A 23,384-nucleotide genomic window follows, 5' to 3' on the forward strand; every position below is an offset into this window, starting at 1 on the left:
CTTCCAGTTTTCTGGTGGTTTATCGGAGATAGGAGTCTCACGGTCTCTCCTGCCCGGGCTGGCTTTGAACCGCGATCCTCAGATCTCAGCCTCCTGAGTAGCTAGGATTACAGGCGTGAGCCACCAGCGCCCGGCTTTATTGGTTCTTTTAACTTACTTCTTCAGTCCAGCAGAGGAGGTTTGTTTATTTCAGGTAGAAGCTTCATTTGAAACTGTGGGGGAATGCTTAAAGTTTTTGTGAATAGTTACAGATATTAGTAGGCGGGGATTGGCCATTTGGGAATAGATTCAAGTGATCCGATTCTGGAAAGGCTTTAAACACTAAGCCAAGGGCTGCAAGGTGCTCGGCTGCCACCTCTCTCTTCTTGACCCAGGTGACCACATTCCGGCCCCAAACCGGGCCCCCAGCCTTCCAGGAACCCAAGCGATCAGGTTCGTTTAGGTCTTCTCATAGCAGGAGAGGGCGCAGGCGCAAGTGCTTTAGCTGAACTAGGCAAGTGGTGGCCGAGGGCGCAGGCGCACTGGGCCGAACGGCCAACGTGGGAATGGTCGGCAGAGGGCGCAGGCGCGCTGGTTGGAGTCGTTTGGGCGGGGCATCATCACGGAGATTTAAGGGGTCCTTGAGAGAGCGGGCTTGCCTGGGAGCCAGAGATAGTGGGCAGGGCCAGGTTGGGGGTTGAGCCTAAGCCGTTCCGGAAGGAAGTGGTTCCGGGTCTCTCCGAGAAGCAGTGGCAGCAGTAGTTCCGCTGCTGTGAGAGGCGGCGGCTGCATGAGGGGCGAGGCCTGAGTGGCCAACGGCTGAGGCGGCGGCGGCTGAGGCGGCGGCGGCGGCGGCGGCAGCAACAGCAACGGCGGCGGCGGCGGTGGCGGTGGCGGGGATTTCCCGGCTGGGTGAGAGGCCGTGGCGAGCGGGCGGGGCGCGGAGACCCGAGCCGAGGAGGGTGTGTCTGTTGTCCGGGAGAGGCGGTTCTCCGGGGTGGCGGGTGCGACGGAGGGGACGGTACGGCTGTGTGGCTCGGCTTTTCGGGGTCCGGGTCTTCTCTACCCCCCTCCCCAACCCCTGAGCCAAAGCATTGCCTTGTCGGCGGCGGCGGCGGTAGCGGTAGCGGTAGCGGCGGCGGTAGCGGCGGCGGTGGCGGCGGCAGCGGCGGCAGCGGCAGCGGCGGCCCAGTTCTGGCTCCTCAGTGTCCCTTCGGCCGTGCGATCGTCCCCTGCTGGAGCCTAGGCACCTGCTACCGCTCCCACTGATCTTTCCCTGTGGTCGGACAGACTGCGGTCCCTTTGGATCGGAGCGACTGTCACCAGGACGGACTGGGAGAAGGCGCCCTTGTTCTCACGGGGGCGGTGCACGCGTCGCCCGAGAGACCTGAGTCGCGGGTCCCCCCCCCCCTCCCGCTTTGTCCTGCTGAGAAGCTCCTGCCGCGCCGAGGCCTTTCCCCCCTGATCTTGTCTCCAATGAGTAGTGAAAGCTGCTTTTCATCGTACATGCCAGAGTAAAACTTGGCTTTGCACAAACGGGTACTGGAAATTGGCGCGGCTCGTGTGTTTCTGTGTGACGTATTTAGGGAACGGGGCCACTGTCACGGCTGTCTTGTCAGTAGGTCGGGAAGGAAAGAAATGGGAGCAAAACTTCTCCCCTTTAGTTTTCTTCTGAGGTGCTTTTCCAACTCCTTCCTAAGCGATCGGTTTTCCTTTCTGGAACAAATCACAAACTACAGGTAGAAAAATCAGAGTCTCCTAAGTTTCTGGTGAAATAACCTTTGCAGCATTTAAAACACAAATTTGTTTTGTTTGTGTAAGTACTGGGGCTTGAACTCAGGCCCTTGAGCACTGTCCCTGAGCTCTGTTGCTCAAAGCTAGAACTCTAGCATTTGAGCCACAGTGCCACTTTTAGCTTTTTAGTGGTTAATTGGAGGTGAGAGTCTCAGATACTTTCCTGCCCTGGCTGGCTTTGAACCACAATCCTCAGAGATGAGCCTCCTGAGTAGCTAGGACTACAGGTAAGAACTGCCAGCACCTAGCTTCACTTTTTGTTTGTTTTTTCCTTTCCTTTCCTTTTCCTCTGAGATTCAGGTGTATTTTGGTCTAAGACTAGGACTCCAACGCGGTGCTTGATGCTTTTACTCATTGCTAATCACTCTACCACCTGATTCTCACATCCAGCCCCCTTCCCCTTTTTGGAAACAAGTCCAAATGGAAAGACTGGAACTTGAAAAGGCTTGGCTGTGGATTTTATTTATTTTGTGACATGAAGGTCTCTTTTGTTGCCCGGGTTGGTCTAAACTCCTCTATTACAATAATCCTCCTACTCCAGCTCTCAAAAGTACTGGGGCTACAGGTGCATGTCACTGCTGGGCTATAGTGCTTTTTTTGTGGATTGTAGGGGCTGAACTCTGGGCCTGGGTGCTGTCCCTCAGTTCTTTATCTCAAGGCTAGCACTCTACCACTTGTGCCACAGCACCACTTCCGGATTTTTCTACTTATGTGGTGCTGAGGAATCGAACCCAGGGCCTCATGCATGCAAGGCAAGCACTCTAGCACTGAGCCACCTTCCCAGCCCATACTTTATTTTTTAACGGTATTTTAATAGTAATTGCATGGTAAAGTTTTATTTTATTTTTATTTTTTTCTTCCCTTTTTCCATACCACCTTCTCTCTTTACTTCCTCTCTTTTTTTTTTTTTTTGAGAATGTTATGGAGGAATCAAACCCAGAGCCTGGAGCATGCTACCCAATCATTCTACCTCTGAACTATGCCCCATACCCAGTAATGCTTTATTATTATTATTATTATTATTATTATTATTATTATTATTATTATTATATTTTACTACTAAAAGTTTCCTTTGAGCTCCTCCTAGTTTCACAGTGTCCCTCAGAAATCTTTAAAGTTCTTTTTAGCTGTTTTCCCTTATGTTGGGTGATTGTAAGAGTCAAATGTTCTCTTGTACTTAGAGCATAGATTTAAGGATCGTTGTTTTTCAAGTAAATATCTATGTTCAAAAGTTGTTTTGTATCTCAGCACTTGGGATTCTGAGGTAGGAGGATTGCAAATTCAAGGCCAGTTTGGCAACTTACTGAGATCCTGTCTCAAAAAAACAAAACTAAACAAAAAAAAAACCGGAATCCAGGGGCTGGGAATGTGGCTTAGTGGTAGAGTGCTCTCCTTGCATGCAGGAATCGTTGGGTTGGATTCCTCAGTACCAACTACACAGAAAAAGCCAGAAGTGGAGCCATAGCTCAAATGGTAAACTGTTAGCCTTGAGCAAAAGAAGCTCAGGGACAGTGCCCAGGCCCTGAGTTTAAGCCCCAGGACTGTCAAAAAAAATTTTTTTAATAAAAGGATTCCACATGTTTGTGGCTCAGGCATGTAATCCTAGGTATGCAGGAGGCTAAGATCTAAGGATCACAGTTTAAAGTCAGCTCAGGCACAGAAAGTCTGTGAAACTGACAAAAAGCCAAGAGTGGAGGTGTGGCTCAAGTGAGAGTGCCAGCCTTGAGTGAAATAGCCACGTGAGACTTTTGAGGCCCTGAGTTCAAGCCCCAGTATCTGCACCAAAAAAAGACAAAAGGTTCTAAAGTCCTTTCCCCACCCACTTTCACTCCTTAAGTTTGAAGTTTCATACTGCTGCCCTAGATTCTATTCAAAATAGTGTCAAGTGGGTCTGGGGGGAGTAGCTGTGTGTTACAGCATGTACTTAGTGTTCAGGGCCTTGTGCTCAACGTTCAGAACCGTACAGAAAAAGAAAAGCAAGAGTTCTGAAACTAGGAGAATGAATGAATCTGCGTGAAGGTTAAAAGAAAATATTTCAAGGCACACACGCTGTATAAAGCAAAGGGGGCAGATATAAAGCTAAAACACAGCCCTTGGTCTCATGATAAAGTAAACAATAGTATTTATGTGCTAGAGGCTAGAGATTGTCCAAGCAGCTGGAGTGCATAAAAGCTGATTTCCAAATTTAGATGGCAATTTTAGATGGGATTTGGTATGTCAACTACTGTTGAGTGTGCTGACAGGGCATCTAAGTAAGTGACCAGGTAGTCTCCCCAGGATCATTTTCTTTTACTGTTTCTTTTTTTGTTTTTGGTCGAGGAGCCTGAACTCTGGGCTTGGGCGCTGTCGCTCAGCTCTTCAGCTCAAGGCTAGTGCTCTACCACTTGAGCCACAGCACCACTTTAGCTTTTTCTGCTTATGTGGTGCTGAGGAATCCAACCTAGGGCCTCATGCATGCAAGTCAAGCACTCTACCACTGAGCAAACTTCCCAGGCCCCCCAGGATCATTTTCTGCAGGTAGTTGTAAGGTAGAGAAGTGTTAGTATTGGAGTCCTAGAGCATGGATTCTGTCTTCACATATGACACATGGAGCAGATAGTTAACCTTTCTTTGAGTTGGTTTCTTCAATCAAGTTATAGAGGTAGTCCCAGCTTTCACAAGTACTTGTGAGGATTAAATAAGATAGCATTTGTATAGCACTTAGCAAGCCAAGAATGGTTTATGACCATTCTTATCACCAGAGACTTGGCTTCTCTGGGAAAGAGGCTAGGGCTCTTCCTGGTCCCTCCAGACACTGGCACTTAGTAATATTTGCTAAAATAATGTAGAATATGACGCTGATGAAAATTCAGTTGGTCCCAAAACAGGAGATAATATGTAAATATAGAATATTGGAGTTAATATTAAGGAATAAAGAAAACTGCACTAATTGGACAGACTTGTCTCTCTCACTGTTATTCTACCTTAGCTCCCTAATGCCAGGCAAATAGTCTCTTCTTATCAAGAATAAATCTACCCAAGTTGATCCCATTTCAGAACCTCCCTAGATCCCCTTACTACTCTGCTGCCACCCAGATTTTCTCCTTACTTTCTCTGCCTGACTGTTTAAAGTAGTTATTAATAGCCTTCTCAGTCTCTCGACTTTCTACTTACTCTAGGCAGCATTTGCCTTGGATGTCTCCTTTTCTTGAAACAACTCTATTTTCTGACATCCTATGTTTTCACACAAAGTTCCTCTCGGTCTCTCTTTGCTAGTTTCTCTTCATTCTAAGGTGGATATGTTTGCAGGCTTGATCCTTTTTATGCTAAACTGTGTCTGGAATAACTTATAGTGCATAGAGGCCATCTGATATTTGGAGGTTTGCTCAGGTACCCTGAAACCATCTGGGCCTGATGCTTTTTATGAGATTGTTCCTTATATAAATTTTTTTTGCCAGTGGAAATTGGTCTGTTATAGCTTTATAATTTAACAAGGTAAATTTGGAGAGTTTACTTTTTAGCAATATATAACTTTCATCAGGATTTTAAAATTTATTTGGTAGATGATTTTAATTTTCCTTTATTGTTTTATACATTTTTACTTTCTTCCATTTTTCATCAAGAAAAAATTATACAGATAAAAAAGAAAGAGGGGGGCTGGGAAGGTGGCTCAGTGGTAGAGCACTTGCCTTGCATGCATGAGGCCCTGGGTTCGATTCCTCAGCACCACATAAGCAAAAAGAAAAAAGCCGGAAGTGGCGCTGTGGCTCAAGTGGTAAAGCGCTAGCCTTGAGCTGAAGAGCTGAGGGACAGCGCCCAGGCCCAAAGTTCAGGCCCACAACCAGACCCCCCCAAAAAAAAATAAAAATAAAGAGGGCTGGGAAGGTGGCTCAGTGGTAGAGCGCTTGCCTTGCATGCATGAGGCCCTGGGTTTGATTCCTCAGTATCATATAAGCAGAAAAAAGCTGGAAGTGGTGCTGCGGCTCAAGTGGTAGGGCACTAGCCTTGCTGAAGAGCAAAACCTACAAAAAAAAAGAATATAGCAGTAATATATAGTATAGTAATATATAGTATATATAGTATAGTAGTAATATATAGTATAGTATAGTAATATATAGTATATAGTAGTATTTAATGGTTTACTTTTTAATGACAGAATTCTAAATTATCTCATTTTAAATTATTTTCCTTATTCTCTTACTCTATTTTTACATAAGAAAATTTGCAGATTTTGGGGAGAGAGAGAGAGAGAGAGAGAGAGAGAGAACGAGAGAGAGAGAGAGAGAGAGAGAGAGAGAGAGAGAGAGAGAGAGAGCATCCTGAATCCCTTCAGGTGACTGCAAAGAAAAGTTAACTATGGTGGTTATTACTTGTAGTACCTGCCTCTAATTCTACCTCTCTCTGTCTTTCTTACAAGTGCTTTGTTTTGGCTTTTTTTGTTGTTGTCGTTGTTGGTCGTGGGGCTTGAACTATGGGCCTAGGCACTGTCCTTCAGCTCTTTAGCTCAAGGATAGTGCTTTACCACTGAGCCACAGTGCCACTTCTAGCCTTTTCTGTTTATGTGGTGCTGAGGAATCAAACCCAGGGACTCATGCATGCAAGGCAAGCACTCTACCACTGAGACACCTTCCCAGTCCTTTGCTGATAAATTTTGTTTAATCATTTTCTTTTCTTTTTAAAATTTTTTTTGTTGGTTGTGGGGCCTGAACTCGGCCAGGGTGCTGTCCCTCAGCTCTTCAACTCAAGGCTAGCACTCTACCACTTGAGCCACAGCGCCACTTTTGTTTTTTTTTTGTTTTTTTTGTTTTTTTTTTGTTTTTTGGATCTGGTCGTGGGGCCTGAACTTTGGGCCTGGGCGCTGTCCCTCAGCTCTTCAGCTCAAGGCTAGTGGGTCTACCACTTGAGCCACAGCACCACTGCCGGCTTTTTTCTTTTTGCTTATGTGGTGCTGAGGAATCGAACCCAGGGCCTCAGGCATGCAAGGCAAGCGCGCTACCACTGAGCCACCTTCCCAGCCCCCACAGCGCCACTTTTGGCTTTCTGGTGGTTTATTGGAATTAAGAGTCTCACAGACTTTCTTACCTGGGCTGGCTTCAAACAGTGATCTTCAGATCTCAACCTCTTGAGTAGCTAGGATTACAGGCATGAGCCACTGGGGCCCAGCTTCACTTTGTTGTTGTTGTTCTTTTTTTTTTTTTTTTTTGGTCGGTCGTGGGGCTTGAACTCTGGGCTTGGGCGCTGTCCTTGTGCTCTTTAGCTCAAGGCGAGCGCTCTACCACTTGAGCCACAGCACCACTTCCGGTTTTCTAGTGGGTTTATTGGAGATAAGAGTCTCACAGACTTTTCTGCCCGGGCTGGTTTTGAACCTCTATCCTCAGATCTCAGCCTCCTGAGTAGCTAGGATTACAGGCGTGAGCCACTGGCGCCCATCTATACTTTGTTCTTCTTTTGGTCATATTTCATTATAGATATAATCTACGGTTTTGTTCTTTCATTTATTGCTTTGGTGTTGTTTGGGTTGTTTCTATCTTTTGGCTGTTATGAGTTTGGTCCTGTGATAATATAGAATTTTATGTGGACATTTGTCTTTTTTTTCTTTTGGTTACATACCTGGATTGAAATAGTTGGACCATATGGTAGCTATATATTTTAACTTTCTGAGTAACTGCCAAACTGTTTTCTCAAGTAGCTGTGCCATTTTACATTTCACCAGCAATGTATGAGTGATCCATTATGTCTGTATCCTCAAAATACTTGTTATTATATATCTTTTTGATTATAACTATCTTTTTTTTTTTTTGGTTGGTCATGGGGCTTGAACTCTGGGCTTGGGCACTATCCCTGCGCTCTTCAGCTCAAGGCAAGTGCTCTACCGATTGAGCCACAGTGCCACTTCGGGTTTTCGAGTGGTTTATTGGAGATAAGAGTCTCACGGACTTTCCTGCCCCGGCTGGCTTTGAACCTCAATCCTCAGATCTCAGCCTCCTGAGTAGCTAGGATTACAGGTGTGAGCCACCGGCGCCAGCTATAACTATCTTTATTGGTGAAAAGTGACATTCATTATGGTTTAGATTTACATTAGCCTAATGACTAGTGATGTTATTTGCTTATTAGCCATTTATGTTACAAATATTTGTGCTGGTCCTAGGGCTTGAATTCAGGGCCTGCGCTCTGTTCCTGAGGGTTGTTTTTTTTTTTTTCTGAAGTCTAGTGCTCTACCACTTGAGCTACTGCGCCACTTCTGGATTTTTTTGGTAGTTTATTAGAGATAAGAATCTCATGGACTTTCTTGCCTGGGCTGGCTTTGAACCACAACCCTCAGATCTTAGCCTCCTGAAGAGCTGGGATTATAGGCATGAGCTACTAGCGCCTGTCTAGTGTGTGTGTGTGTGTGTGTGTGTGTGTGTGTGTGTGTGTGTGTGTGTGTGTGTGTGTGTGTGTGTGTGTGTGTGTGTGTGTGTGTGTGTGTGTGTGTGTGTGTGTGTGTGTGTGTGTGTGTGTGTATATATGCATATGCATGGATATTTGCTTGTCTGCACGCACGCTGCTGGTAGTGAGGCTTGAACTCCGTATACACTTTATCTCTTAGACTTTTCACTCAAGGCTGGCACTCTACTGCTTGAGCCAGAGCTCCACTTCTGGCTTTTTGATGATTAATTCTAGATGAGTTTCATAGACTTTCCTGCTTAGGCTGTTTTTGAACAATAGTCATTAGATCTCAGCAACCTGATTAACTATCATTTGCTCATTTTTTGTGTGTCAGTCCTGGGTATTTTTTTTGGGGGGGAGGTCCGATCGTGGAGCTTAAACTCTGGGCCTGGGTGCTGTCCCTCAGCTCTTCAGCTCAAGGCTAGCGCTCTACCACTTGAGCCACAGTGCCACTTCCCGCTTTTTTCTTTTTGCTTATGTGGTGCTAAGGAATCGAACCCAGAGCCTCATACATGCAAGGCAAGCATTCTACCACTGAGCCACTTTCCTAGCCCCAGTCCTGGGTCTTTTTTGTTTTTGTTTTTGTTGGTTGTGTGGCTTGAACTCTGGGCCTGGGCTCTGTCCCTGAGCTCTTCAGCTCAAGGCCAGTGCTCTACCACTTGAGCCCCAGCACCACTTCCAGTTTTCTGGTTAATTGGAGATAAGAGTCTCACGGACTTTCCTGCCTGGGCTGGCTTTGAACCATGATCCTCAGATCTCAGCCTCCTGAGTAGCTAGGATTACAGGTGTGAGCCACTGGGGCCAGGCAATCCTGGGTCTTGAACTCAGGGCCTGGTTGCTGTCCCTGAGCTTTTACCACCCAGTTTTTTTTGGTAGATAATAACTTTCCTACCTAGGCTGGCTTTGAACTATAGTTCTCAGATCTCGGCTTCCTGAGATCTCAGCTTCCCCAGTAGTAAGGATTACAGATGAGAGCCACCAGAACCCGACTTGGTCCTAAGTTTTTAAATTTTTTATTGTTATTATAAAGGTGATGTACAGAGGGGTTACGGTTACATGAGTCAAGTAATGAGTACATTTCTTTTTGGACCGTGTCACCCCTTCCCTTGTTCTCTTCCAGTTTTTCCCTCCTGTCCTTACCCACAAGTTGGATAGTTCATTTTCAACATAGTGTCTAGTGAAGACCATTGCTGCATTAGTTCACCTTTTATCGTTCCATTAGGTTCTTAAGTTTTGATGATGTGTAATTTACCTTTTTTCCCCCCTTTTTTCTTATGTTACTGGTTCCATATCTTAGAAAACATTGCCTTATTCAAAGGTCATACATATTAGTTTGTTTCCTGCTAAGTTTTGTACATTTATCTCTTTCACTTAGGTCTTCGACATATTTTAAATTAGTTCTTTTTTTTGTCAGTTGTGAGGCTTGAACTCGGGAGGGCCTGGGCGCGGTCCCTGAGTTCTTTTGCTCAAGGCTAGAGCTCTACCACTTGGAGCCACAGTGCCACTTCAGTTTTGAAGTGATTAATTGGAGTTAAGAGTTTTATGGGGACTTTTCTGCCTGATCTGGCTTTGAACTATGATTCTCCTATCTCAGCCTCCCAAGTAGCTAGGATTATAGGTGTGAGCCACTGGCGCCCAGCTTGAATTAATTCATAACCCATTTTTTTTCTTTTGCAGTGCTGGGGATTGTTGTGCATGTTAGGCAAGTGCTCTTAAGTTAATTTTTTTTTTGGTCAGTCGTGGGGCTTGAACTCTGGGCCTGGGCGCTGTTCCTCAGCTCTTCAGCTCAAGGCAAGTGTTCTACCACTTGAGCTACAGTGCCACTTCCGGTTTTCTGGTGGTTTATTGGAGATAGGAGTCTCATGGTCTCTCCTGCCCGGGCTGGCTTTGAACCGCAATCCTCAGATCTCAGCCTCCTGAGTAGCTAGGATTACAGGCGTGAGCCACCAGCGCCCGGCTTCTTAAGTTAATTTTTATATATGAGATAAAGAGGCAAGTTATTGTTAGGTTTATAAAAAGAGGTAGCCGAGTAAGAACAGCACTACACACATGGCATTCAGGTAAGGGGTAGGTTTATTCAGTAGACCTGTTGGGACCAGGCCAGGTTGGCACTCCACGCAGCTGGCAAAGAGGTTTATTTATTTATTTATTTACTGTGAAAATACTGTACAGAGGAGTTACAATTACATGGGAAAGATAATGAGTGCATTTCTTATCAAGCATTGTAGCCTCCTCCTTTGTTTCCCCTTCCCATCCCTTCCCATCCTCCCCCCCCCCCCCCCCCCCCCCCGGGCAAAGAGGTTTTTAAAAAGAGGTAGCCTAGTAAGAACCACACCACACACGTGGTATTCAGGTAAGGAGTAGGTTTATTCATCGTTTTGGCTGGCACTAGGCCATGTTGGCCCACCACGCGGCTGGGAAAAGCCTGGGAAAGAGAGCGTCTGGGCCTGGGCTAAGCCTTATGTAGGGTATGGGTGGAGAAAGGTGTGGCCACATAAAATTCAGATGTGACCTCAGCAGATGCAGATGTGACCTCTTCCAGGTGTGCCAGTTGTCTAGGTAATGCAGGTACTGGGTGGAGACTTCGCTGAGAGGAGGGTGGAGTCTGTTCGCCATCCAGGAGTGGACCTTACAGTTATGTGATTGTTTTTATTCTTTTTTTTTTTGTCAGTTGTGGGGCTTGAACTCTGGGCCTGGGCACTGTCCCCGAGCTCTTCAGCTCAAGGCCAGTGTTCCACCACTTGAGCCATAGCACCACTTCCTGATTCTTTTTATTCTTTTGCTTATGAATATCTGGTTGTCTCAAGACTGTAAATTGAGTTAACCTCTTAATATCTGGTGTACTAATGCGCCTAATACCCTTTAAATCTAGTAACTGTCTATAACAATGAAGCTGCTTCTATGATTTCTCCTTTCCACTCTCTTTTGCATTCCTTTTTTTCTTTTTTAAGACAGAGTCTCAATACATAGATCAAGGTGGCCTGGAGCTCATTATTTTCCTCCCATGTTCTGGAATTACAGACATGTGCCACCTCATTTGGTTATAATTTTTCTACTTTACATTAATCCTTCACCCTCATCCTTATTTTTCTTTAGAAAAATTGTGTGTGCGCATGTGTGTGCACACACATATGCATGCATTTGTGCTTTTGTCTTGTGTGTGAGGGCAAGGGGATGCTGGAAACTGAATCCAAGGCCTTTTGCATCCTAAACATACACTCTGCCTCTGAACTATACCAACAGCCTCTACATATTTTCAAATGCTCACTGTCAGCTAGGTGCCAGTGGCTCATACCTATAATCCTAGCTACCCAGAAGGCAGAGATCTGAGGATGGCAGTTCGAAGCGGCCTGGACAGAGAAGTCCCTGTGAGACTCTTATCTCCAATTAACCACTCAAAAACTGGAATTGGTGCTGTAGCTCAAGTGGTAAAGCACTAGCTTTGAGCACAAAGAGGCTCAGGGACAGTGCCCAGGCCCTACACTGACAAAAAAGTGCTGAATGTCAGTCATTTTGCTGACATTGATTAGATGAAGGTCATGCGTTAGTAGATTTCTCAGGAAGGGCTAATGAGTTCTGAATTCCCTACATTCTTGTTTGTCTAAAACTGTTTTCTCTGTTGCTGTGATATTTAAGGGATATGTTGGCAGATATAAAATCCTTAATTCACACTCCCTTTCATTGAGGCTTTTAAAGATGTTGCTTTATTTTTCACCTTGTTTTATATTTAGGCTTTGAAAACCCTGATGCTGGTCTAATTGTTTTTCTTTTGCAGTGCTAGAGATACATGGCAAGCACTCAACCATTGAACTACCTTCCAGCCCAGGTGCAATTCTTTTGGATTTATAAGTTATTCTTTTGCCTGAAAGTCTTGATAATTTTATCCTTACCTTTGAATTTAAGTACTTTTTGCTAGGTTGTATTAGAGATGAGATTGATGTAAGTTTTTTTGGGGGGGCGGTAACTGGTATAGATGTGTAGATTCAGTTATTTCATTTCTGAAAGTTTTTTTTTGATGTGAGAATTGAATTCAGGACATTGCATATTCTGTGCAAACACTCTACCAATGAGTGACATCCACATTTATAGTTCTTGATTTTCTTGAATTATAGCTTTAAATATGAGTTTAGTTTCTTTATTTTATTTTTTTGGGGTCCGGTCGTGGGGCCTGAACTCTGGGCCTGAGCGCTGTCCCTCAGCTTTTCAGCTCAAGGGTAGTGCTCTACCACTTGAGCCACAGCGCCACTTCTGGCTTTTTTCTTTTTGCTTATGTGGTGCTGAGGAATCAAACCCAGGGCCTCAGGCATGCAAGGCAAGCACTCTACCACTGAGCCAACTTCCCAGCCCCATGAGTTTAGTTTCATTGTTGGTTTTTTTGTTTGGTCGTCATAGGGCTTTAACTCTGGGCCTGGGCGCTGTCCCTCAGCTCTTAAGAGCAAGGCAAGCACTCTGTCACTTGAGCCACAGTGCCACTTCTGTTTTTCTGGTGTTTAATTGGAGATAAGAGACTCACGGAGTTTCCTGCCAGGATTGGCTTTGAACTGTGATCCTTAGGTCTCAGCGTCCTGAGTAGCTAGGATGACAGGCATGAGCTACTGGTGCCTGACTAGTTTCATTGTTTGATTGTTCTTTTCTAGGAACTATAATCATACAAATATTCTTTATTTACTTTTTTCTCTTTCTACTGCTTTTTCTCTGACCCTGTGTTTTTCTCTCTCCTCCCTTTCTTCCTCTCTCCTATTTTCCACCTCTTCCTTCTTTTTCCTCACTCCACCCCCAATACTGGAGATTGAACCCAGGACCTTGTACATGCTAGGCAATTGCTGTACTACTTGATGCACTATTTGATGGTCAGTCGTGGAGCTTGAACTCTTGGCCTGGGCGCTGTCCCTCAGCTCTTTAGCTCAAGGCGAGTGCTCTCTACCACTTGAGCCACAGCACCACTTCTGGCTTTTTCTGCTTATGTGGTGCTGAGGAATCGAACCCAGGGCCTCATGCATGCAAGGCAAGCACTCTACCACTGAGCCACCTTCCCAGCCCAAGCTCTTTTGATTTTATTTTATTTCTAAAATAGGGCCTCACTGACTTTGTCTAGGCTGGCTGCAAACTGATGATCTTTCTCCCTTTGCCTTCTAAGTAGCTGGAATTACATGAGATATGTCACCCTGTCTGGCTCTTTTTTCACCCCCAATACTGAAGTTCGAACTTAGGGCCTGTGCTTGCTAGGCTAGCACATTACCACTTGTGCCATGCTTTTGGGCCTGTTTTCTTGCTGTTTATTTTTGAGATAGGGCCTCATAAACATTTCTGCCCAGGCTGACTTCCTTTTGATTAAGCCTCCTAAACAGCTAGGACGATTACAGGCATGAGCCACTAGTGCCCACCTTGATAAGTCAAGAAGAAAGAGGAATTGAGTATTGGATCTGTATTTTATTAGTATCTTTGCTTGAACAGTTTGGTGTAGTAGCAGGGGTGATGATGAAAAGCTGTATTACCAAAGGGTCTAGCAAGAATGAGAGGAGAAAAACTGAAGTTAATGACTGTAGCACACAGGCAGCCTTTTGAAGAATGTAGCTGTTAAAGGAACATATATATAGAGTGATAGCCTCATAGAATTGCAGACATGAGCCTTTGGTTCCCAGAGATGTTATTTGCTTTAGCAGAAGATTGGAAGCAAGATTGGGGATGTAGCTCAGTGGTATAACATTTTCATAGCATGCGTGAGGCCCTGGATTCCTGCTCAGCAGTGCAAAAAAATCAGAAGCAAACTAAATGTTCAATACTTCTTAATCAAGTTTTCAATGTATTTATCTGGTGAATAATTAGTCACCAATTGGGTATTATACTTAGGATTTGTATGATTGAATAAATCACCTAGCAATTTAGAAAAGAGTATTCTGTGATATTAGATTGTGGTTACATGAAATGTTGATGTATATGGCAAAATGAGAGGGTAGCAATTGTTGTATCAGATTAATTCTGGATAATTAAATTTTCCTCTTTCTGGAATACTTATTTAGCAGTTGTTATGTGCCACATACTAACGAAGTTTTTTTGTAGTTTAACACAGAAGTCATCAAAGTGTATTAGTCTGGGCAGACCTATTTTTCTTTAGCTTTTGAGCTTAAATGGTTTTTAAATTTTATTTTCCAGTTTAAAATTTAAGAATAGCATATTTAACCCAGTATACCCAAAATAATAATTTTAATATGTAACGATCCTAAGAATATAGTAATGATCGTGGGTGGAGATAGGAGGGATAGAATGGGACAGAATGAGGGAACAGATGACACTGTACAAAAGGAAATGTACTTCTTACCTGACTCATGTAAAGGTAACCCCACTGTATATTACCTCTATAGTAACAATAAAGTAAATTTAAAAAAGGAATCATGAGCACTGTTAGGCACTCACACAAAAAAGAATATATTAATGAAATATTTTATAATATTTTTGATCATGTCTTTTAAATCTGATATGTGTTACACTTAAATCATATTTTGAAGAGGTCTAATCATGTTTGAATTTTTTTTGCAAGTCCTGGGACTTGAATTCAGGGCCTACACATTGTCCCTGAGAGTCTTTTTCTCAAGGCTAGTCTACCATGTGAGCCACAGCACCACTTCTGCCTTTTTCTGAGTAGTTTAATGGAGATAATAGTCCCACAGGCTTTTCTGCTCTGACTTACTTTGAACTTTGATCCTCAGATCTCAGCCTTCTGAGTAGCTAGGATTACAAGTGTGAGACACTAGCGCCTAGCATGTTTTTACATTTTAAGGAGTTATTTTACAAAAACAGAAGTAGCAAATTAGAAAAAGATCGTATATAGCTGCAAAACCGAAAATAGTATGTGACCCTTTACCGAGGATGTTTGCTGGTTTCTGATTTAATTTATTTTATCCTGACAAAATTCCAGGAAGGTGGGTGCTATTGTCATCATGCCCATTTTACATATTGGCAAACAGAAGTACAGAGGGAGTAAGCTCCTCGTAGTAATACTCACTATGTTTTAGAGCATCTTGAGGCTCTTTCTACAAACTTACTAATATTGTATTTCTTTACAGTAGAAGAAGTGGATAGTGGCTTACATGTCAAAGGATGGCACGGTCACGATCAAGATCCCCAAGATGGAAACATAGGTAAATAATTCTTAGTTTTTAACTTGGCTACTATGCTATTCATTTTGATAATGCAATAACTAATCAATTAATTCTTCAATTGTTTTCAATTTATAATTCACAAGACCAATTGTAATGAGGACAAGCTTCAGAATAAAGGGAACGATAAAGAAATAAATGATTTTAATTGGAAAGGTATCTCAGAATTCATTTTGTTTCCATTTTTGATGTCAATTGTGGGGCTTGAACTCAGGGCCTGGGCACTGTCCCTGAGCTTTTGTGCTCAAGAGTAGGACTCTGTCACTTTGAGCTACAGCTCTACTTCCAGTTTTCTGGTGGTTAATACACTTTGCTGCCCAGGTTGGTTTTGAACCTCAATTCTCAGATCTCAGTCTCCTCAGTAGCTAGAATTACAAGCGTGAGCCACTAGCATTTGGCCTCTTTCGCTTTTTTGTATTAGGCTCTGCTGAGGGGCACCTGAGCCCCTTCCAGGCTTAAGGCTTGATTTCTATATTCCTTTTTTGGATTTATTTGTCAAGAGCTATAAAGGTCTGATATTTTACCCTGCTTGCAAGCATTGGCCTTCCACAAGACACCCATGAATTAGATCTGATGAAGACATTTATTACCCACAGAATAGCAAGCTGCTTGAATTTCATGTTCTTGAAGCTCCCAGGTCTTTGAAGGGTTAGTACTGCACAGGAGCTGCCTGAGTAGATGATACAAAGTTGTAGGGTAACATTCTAGGCAGTGAGATAATGAAATAGCTGAGGAACTTGAATTCCCCAGAAAGAGCTGCTGACAAACCCTCCCAGTTTTTACCTAGGATGAGGCACTATCTTGTTTTCCTGAGTAGCAAACAAATCAGTCCTCTATTCCTAAGGGAGACTCTATTTCCAAGGTTGTTTGCTTTGGAACAAAAGCTGGCAGTGTCTCTACTCACAAGGCATGCAGAACTCAAGAGACTGTGGAGAATTGTTTCCCAATAGACTCCTTGGGTCGCTTTTCATCTCTTTAGGAGAATTGAAAATGATAGTAACCATCCCAGTTACTGTCTGTAGAAAAAAGTGGGTGCTAGACAAGAAAGTATATTCTATGGTCCTGAGGCCTGAACTTCCAGGCCTTGGTGCTGTCCCTGGGCTTATTTGTTCAAGGCTGGTACTCTATTGCTTGAACCACAGCTCCACTTTTGGCTTTTCTGGTAGTTAATTGGAGAACAGAGTCTCATAAACTTTCCTGCTCAGGCTGGCTTTGAAGTGTGATTTCAGATCTCAGCCTCCTGAGTAGATAGGATTACAGATGTGAGCCACTGGTGCCCTGCCTCAAAAGAGGTTTTTGTTTTGTTTTGTTTTCATTTTTGGTAATGGAGCTTGAACTCTGGACCTGGGTGCTGTCCCTGAACCTCTTAAGCCCAAGGCAAGTGCTGTACCACTTGAGCCACAGGGGCCACTTCTAGTTTTCTGGTAGTTAATTGGAGATAAGAGTCTCACTGACGTTCCTACCTGGGCTGGTTTTGAACCATGATACTCAGATCTCAATCTCCTGAGTCCCTAGGATTTAGATAAGAGCCACCAGCACCTGGCTCTTAAAAGAGTTTTTAATATGAAGTAAGGATTAAACTTAGTTCTTGAGTATTTCATTCAGTCTCAAAGATTTCTACCTCTGTCAGCTTTTTCCCTTAGTAGTGAGAGAGATGAAATTTTCTAGCCTCTAGTCAAGCTATAGTTGCTTTCCATCCTGAGATGAAATGTGGCCAGCTGGATGGCAGAGTTGTTTCATTTTCCATTTTCCTTTCTTTCCCCTTTCCTTCTTTTCCCTCTTCTCCCTGTCCTCCCTATTCCTCCCTATGCCTCTCTATTCTTCCCTCCCTTCCCTTTCCTCCTCTTCTCTCTCCTTCTTTCTCCCTTTTACCAGAGTTTGAACTCTAGGCTTTGTAGTCTGACTCAGCTTTCTTGCCCAAAGCTGGAATTCTACCCCTTAAACCATGCTTCCAGTCGGAGTTTCTTTCTTTTTTTTTTGCCAGTCCTGGGGCTTGAACTCAGGGCCTAAGCACTGTCCTTGAGCTCCTTTTGCTCAAGGCTAGCACTCTACGACTTGAGCCACAGTTGCCACTTCTGGCTTTTTCTGCTTATTTGGTACTGAGGAATCGAACCCAGGGCTTCATGTATGCAAGGCAAGCCCTCTACCACTAAGCCACATTCCCAGCCCCGAGTTTCTTTCTTTTAAAACAATTATTAGCCAGGTACCGGTGGCTCACACCTGTAATCCTAGCTACTCAGGAGGCTAAGATCTGAGGATCATGGTTCAAAGCCAGCCTGGGCAGGAATGTCCATGAGACTCTGGTCTCCAATTAACTACCAGAAAACTGGAAGTGGTGCTGTGGCTCAAGTGGTAGAGAGCACTTGCCTTGAGCTGAAGTGCTGAGGGACAGTGCCCAAGCCCCCCATGACCAACAAAATAAAACAATTATTGGTATAAATTAATTGTACAAAGGAGTTTCATTATGATATTTCCATATATTCATATAATGTATATTTATAAAACTTACATGCATATAATGTATATGTATGACCCAGTGAGTACCTGAGGAAAGTAGATTTTCCTCCTTTCTTGTATAGATGACACAGATTTGTCACTGAAAGAGATCCAGTCACATTTGCTCCAACTCCATGGCAGCTTCTAGAGAGGGCGATACAAACTTCAAGAATAGCTTTCGGGCTGGGAAGTTGGCTCAGTGGTAGAGCGCTTGCCTTGCATGCCTGAGGCCCTGGGTTCGATTCCTCAGCACCACATAAGCAAAAAGAAAAAAGCCGGAAGTGGCGCTGTGGCTCAAGTGGTAGAGCACTAGCCTTGAGCTGAAGAGCTGAGGGACAGTGCTCAGGCCCAGAGTTCAGGCCCCACAACCGGACCAAAAAAAAAAAAAAAAAGGAATAGCTTTCTTGTTGATTAGAATATATCAAACCCTTAGGGAGGAGTTTAAGAAATTGGAAACGTCTTTTGACACCAAAGTAAAGCCTTATTGTTCTCCTGACAGTGGCACTCCTCTATAATCTGTAAATTTGGATAACCCAAATGAGTTTCCCTAGATAAGAGCCTCCATCCTCAGTGAGAATACAAGGCTTTGTGTTTGCAATGCTGAGGTACCAGTATGTGCATACTGAAGGGATGTGCTTGCTATCTCTTATGGCTACATTTAAGCTCTATTTGGATAGCACATCTTGAAGTTGATGTGTGAGGGAGGAGAAAGTAAAACAACTCATCTGTGCTAGAAATATTTATGGACAAACCAGGCCTCAAAGTGTTACAGTTCTCTTCCCCTCCTCTTGCTACCTGTTGCACGTGTTTCTTTTCTTTTCTTTTTTTTTTTTTTGGGTCCGGTCGTGGGGCCTGAACTCTGGGCCTGGGAACTGTCCCTCAGCTCTTCAGCTCAAGGCTAGCGCTCTACCACTTGAGCCACAGTGCCACTTCTGGCTTTTTTCGTTTTGCTTATGTGGTGCTGAGGAATCGAACCCAGGGCCTCATGCATGCAAGGCAAGAGCTCTACCACTGAGCCACCTTCCCAGCCCGTGTTTCATTTTTTCTCTTCTTTTCCCCCCTTTTTTTTGTGTTGGTATTGGGGTTTAAACTCAGGGCTTTATGGTCTCAGTTGGCTTTTTTGCTAAGGCTGTCACTCTACCACTTGAACCCCACAGTTCTTCTGGCTTTTTGCTGGTTAATTGGAGATATGAGTCTAATGAATTTGTCTGCCCAGCCTGACTTTGAGCCAGGATCCTCAGATCTCAGCCTCCTAAGTAGCTAAGGTTATAGGTGTGAGCCACTGGTGCCCAGCACATGTATATTTCTTTTTTCTTGATACAAGAGAATAGGAAGAGAATAGACAATCAGTTGGGGAAATTATTGAACCAGTCTTTGGCCCCAGTTTGGATTGTGGTCTATTGAATATTAGAATGTAATTTAATTTTAGAGTTCCTATTCAGTCTTCTTTTTTTTTAATTTTTTTAAAATCAATACTTTTATTTGTGCACTTCTAATCAATTGGTAGATATTTTCTTTTTCTTCTTTTTGCTTATGTGGTGCTGAGGAATCGAACCCAGGGCCTCATGCATGCAAGGCAAGTGCTCTACCACTGAGCCACCTTCCCAGCTCCAAATAGATTGTGATTTTTTTTTTGCCAGTCCTGGGGCTTGAACTCAGGGCCTGGGCACTGTCCCTGAGCTGCTTTTGCTCAAGACTAGCACTCTACCACTGAGCCACAGCGCCACTTCTTTTTTTAATTTTCTTTGTCGGTCATGGGGCTTGAACTCTGGGCCTGAATGCTGTCCCTCAGCTCTTCAGCTCAAGGCTAGTAGTGCCCAACCACTTGAGCCACATCGCCACTTCCAGTTTTCTGGTAGTTTATTGGAGATAAGAGTCACACAGACTTTCCTGCCTGGGCTGGCTTTTAATCATGATCCTCAGATCTCAGCCTCCTGAGTAGCTAAGATTACAGGCATGAGCCACCAGCGCCGGGCCCTATTCAGTCTTCTTGACACTCTTCTATGTGCTTTTGTTCTTGTTGTTGTTGTTGTTAATTGTTGGCCTTGAATTCAGGAGCTGAGTGCTGTCCCTGAAGTTTCTTGCTCAGGGCTCATGCTCTGGCACTTTGAGCCACAGCTCAATTTCTGGTTTTCTGGTGGTTAATTGGAAATCAAACCTTCGTGGGCTTCTCTGTTGCCTTCGCAACACTGTGCTTAGGTCTCAACCTCATGAGTAGCTATGATTACAGGCCTGAGCCACCAGTGCCTTGCTCTACGTGTTTCATGTGAACCTATTTCTACTTGTTCTTTTACTTGACTAGTGAACATAATATGAACTTTTCTCAGTGGCCCTTTTGTTGAAGTCCCTGCATCTGCTTTTCAATACATGTATCCAGAATAGATCCTGCTATATAGGACAGGTATATTCAGCTCATTTTGATGTGCATATGGAATTCATTAGTTCATATGGAAAGAGTATGCTTGTTGACTAGGGTAATATCAGTATCAGACCTTCAAATGTACAGTTCAGAATGCACAGTAGAGCAAATTTGTGGATTTAGTTCCCGTGGGAGAAGCAAAGGAAATGTCTATGATTTAGGGAGATCATATTAAGACAAATGTAGTTTATTTTTGAAAAATGGACTTAACTCCTTTGTGTTTGTTTGTGTAGGTCTTTATCACCGCGACCTAGCAACGTTGAGTACCACAAGCAAAGACATTGTCATGGGCATTATAACTGTGACTATAGAAAAGATACGAAAAGACCTGTTGCTTGGAGAATGGACAACGAGAAACATGGACAGAGTAAATCAAGGAATCTCTCTCGTGGACGTCTTTATTACCAGCCATATGAACATAGACCACCTACCCCAAACATAAGGAACTCTTTAGAAAATGTTCACACACATAAGCCTCACCGAGTATACTCAGTTGGAAGAGGGGATGGTAACAGAAGATCTCAGTACTTGCCCACACACTCAGAGGGTGCACCCTACATAGAGCATGAGAGGAATTGTTATCCCCAGAAAATGCAAGGAAGGTATACTTCTGATGACCACAGAGTTAGAGAAAGTGGGAGAGGAGGGAAACCACCTGAGAGGCCAATAGCAGATTCCCTTAGATTAGAAGGAAAGTGGCATGAAGATGAATTGCGACACAAGAGGACACAAGAAGAAAGATATTCCAAGTCACCCCGAAGAGGCTCACAAGACTTTGACGCAAGGAGCTCTTTTCCGAAGAGGTATAAGAAAACATTAAACCTGGGTAATTTGATATAAAGCCTCAAGTGAAAAAAATCTGTTTACTTTATGGTTGAAGATAACCACCTTGAAAAGCTTTTGTCTCAAAAGATAAAAAGCAGTGTAATTTAGTTATGGTCTACTGGTAGTAGTAAAATATTTTTCTTTTGAGTAGATCGTGTTGATGGCTATAATATTTTTAAAGGTGTTTTCCTCTTTAACTACCTTGTACTTCTATGAATTGGCTTGAGGGATTATAGATTATCTTGCCACTGCGTTCTACATTTAAAGCCATTCTTCCCAACATTCTACACGTGTAAATTCTCACTTTCTTCTCTGTAGTGCAAGTATAAACTGCTTTATGTCAACACAGGTATCCTGAGGATCGTGATTTTGGAAAACATGGACACACATCAAAAAGATCTAAAGACATGGTGAAGTACGAAAACAGAGAGCCTGCCAGAATCCCAAAGTGGAAGCCCAAACATTCTCTTCCATCTCATCAAGAAAAGACAGATCAGTGGAACTTTGGACTCCAAACTCACCGATATTCTGGGAAGGAATACCCAGAGACCAGTTCATCAACCAAAGTATCTTATGACTATCGACACAAACATCATAAGCCCTCAGATGACCACCAGGACTTTTCTGATGGAAGAACTCAGAAGTACTTGAAAGAAGAAGTTAGAAAATACAATTCTCAAAAAGGCTCTGTAAATAGAGAGTCAGACTGTTTAAATGCTGCAAGAGGGAGAGAGAATGAAGATAAACAAGTCAAAGAATCTCTTAAATCATCTAAGAGAGCACACATTTCCAGTAGTCATTCAAGTAAAAGTGAAATGGATTTGAAGTCTTATAATGACAAACAGAAGAGAAAAATAAGAAAAGATGAGGATTGCAGAAAAGAGAACAACTTTTCTGGTAGCCAACCCGATACAAGTAAACTTGCTGATGAGAAACCATCATCTGTTAATTTTAAGAAGCAATTGCTTACAGTTAAATTAAATGTGAAGACAGCTGTAGACACATCCAGGTATTATCTTTGTTTTTTTTTTCTTTATGATATTTAATGTTTCTGCTACCTTTATTTTAGCTTTAAAAATAGAATTTGTAGTGTTGTTTATAGAGTCCATTGTTGGTATAGAGAGCACCTGAATTTTTCCTTAAAATGAGGATAAATCCTGCAGTTGTAATAGGACTCATATCTGCTTGTTTGCAAAGCCTATATTCAGATCAGTCTGAGTACTGGGCATTCCATGGAGTTAGTTGTTCCTCTTCATGAACACCTACATTTATTTTTTTGTGCTGGTACTGAGGCTTGAACTCAGAGTCTGGGCACTGTCCCTTAGCTGTTTTGCTCAAGGCTGGGATTCTACCACTTGAGCCACAGATCTACCTCTGGTTTTTGCTTGTAAATTAGGGATAGGACTCTCACTGACTTTTCTGCTAGGCCTGACTTTGAACCACAATCTCCCTAGCTCACCCTCTTGAGTAACTAAGATTACAGGTATGAGCTACTGGCACACATGCATTTTTATGCTGCCAGATTTTTCTTATCTAGGGATAGGCTAGGTAAAGTTTAGGTCTTACTCCTTGCAGTTTTTCAGCGCTTGTGTTCCCTGTTGTGTGACATTCATAAGATTTTTGAGCAGGTCCTAGTTTTATAGAGAAAGGTGAGATCCTAAGAAATGAAGTGACTTGGCTATGTCAGTGGCTTGATCTCAAACCATGTGTCTCCTTGTGACTCCAAGATGCAGGTGACTTAATGTGATTCCTATTGCCATCTTACAATGACTGGTTTTAACTGACAGATTCTCCCAGGTAGAAGAAATTGGACTATACTCTGGGAGTATGCTTATTTATAAGACATTTGCTTTATCTCTTAATTATTTTTCTTTTCTGGTACTGGGACTTGAACTCCGGCTTCATGCTCTTGCTCAGTATTTTTGTTAATGGCTGGTGCTCTGCCACTTGAGCCTTGCTTCCAGTTCAGCATTTTGCTGGATGTTTTGGAAATAGAGTCTCATGGACTTTTTCTGCCTGGGCTGGCTTTGAACTGGAGTTCTAGATCTCAACCCTCTGGGTATGTGGAATTATAGGAATGAGCCGCTGTCACTCAGTTTCTTCTTTGTTTCCTTATCTTCAGTTTTTAATTATCTTCTTCCTTATTCTTCCTTCTTGTCATCTTTTTTCATCTTCTGCCTCCCACTCCATCCTCCCCTACTTGGCCTTCCCCACCTCCTCCTTCTGACTATTGTAATTTATACTTTCCTAAGCAAACTCACATTTTATTCTATTATAAATATTACCTTCTTATGGATTCTGAGAAT

At 43.3% G+C, this 23,384-nt stretch overlaps 1 protein-coding gene across 5 annotated transcripts in view; it reads left to right on the forward strand.

Moving 5' to 3' along the window:
• The first annotated feature begins 680 nt into the window (after positions 1-680).
• The window catches only part of Bclaf3 (BCLAF1 and THRAP3 family member 3), a 59,858-nt gene continuing 37,154 nt past the window's right edge, over positions 681-23,384 (forward strand). For 2 of the 5 annotated variants that reach the window (XM_070040772.1, XM_070040773.1), the window contains exons 1-4: positions 681-891; positions 15,246-15,320; positions 20,487-21,056; positions 21,428-22,087. In XM_070040772.1, the coding sequence (XP_069896873.1) occupies positions 15,280-15,320; positions 20,487-21,056; positions 21,428-22,087 (1,271 nt within the window). In that variant the 5' untranslated portion in view covers positions 681-891; positions 15,246-15,279. Of the gene's footprint in view, positions 892-11,955; positions 12,008-15,245; positions 15,321-20,486; positions 21,057-21,427; positions 22,088-23,384 lie in introns of those variants that run through there. The other 3 variants (XM_070040771.1, XM_070040769.1, XM_070040770.1) reach the window with 2 other exon arrangements.

This window comes from Dipodomys merriami, unplaced genomic scaffold, assembly GCF_024711535.1.
Source record: "Dipodomys merriami isolate MVZ:Mamm:240054 unplaced genomic scaffold, mDipMer1.0.p SCAF_3, whole genome shotgun sequence".
In the NCBI taxonomy this organism is placed as follows: domain Eukaryota; kingdom Metazoa; phylum Chordata; class Mammalia; order Rodentia; family Heteromyidae; genus Dipodomys; species Dipodomys merriami.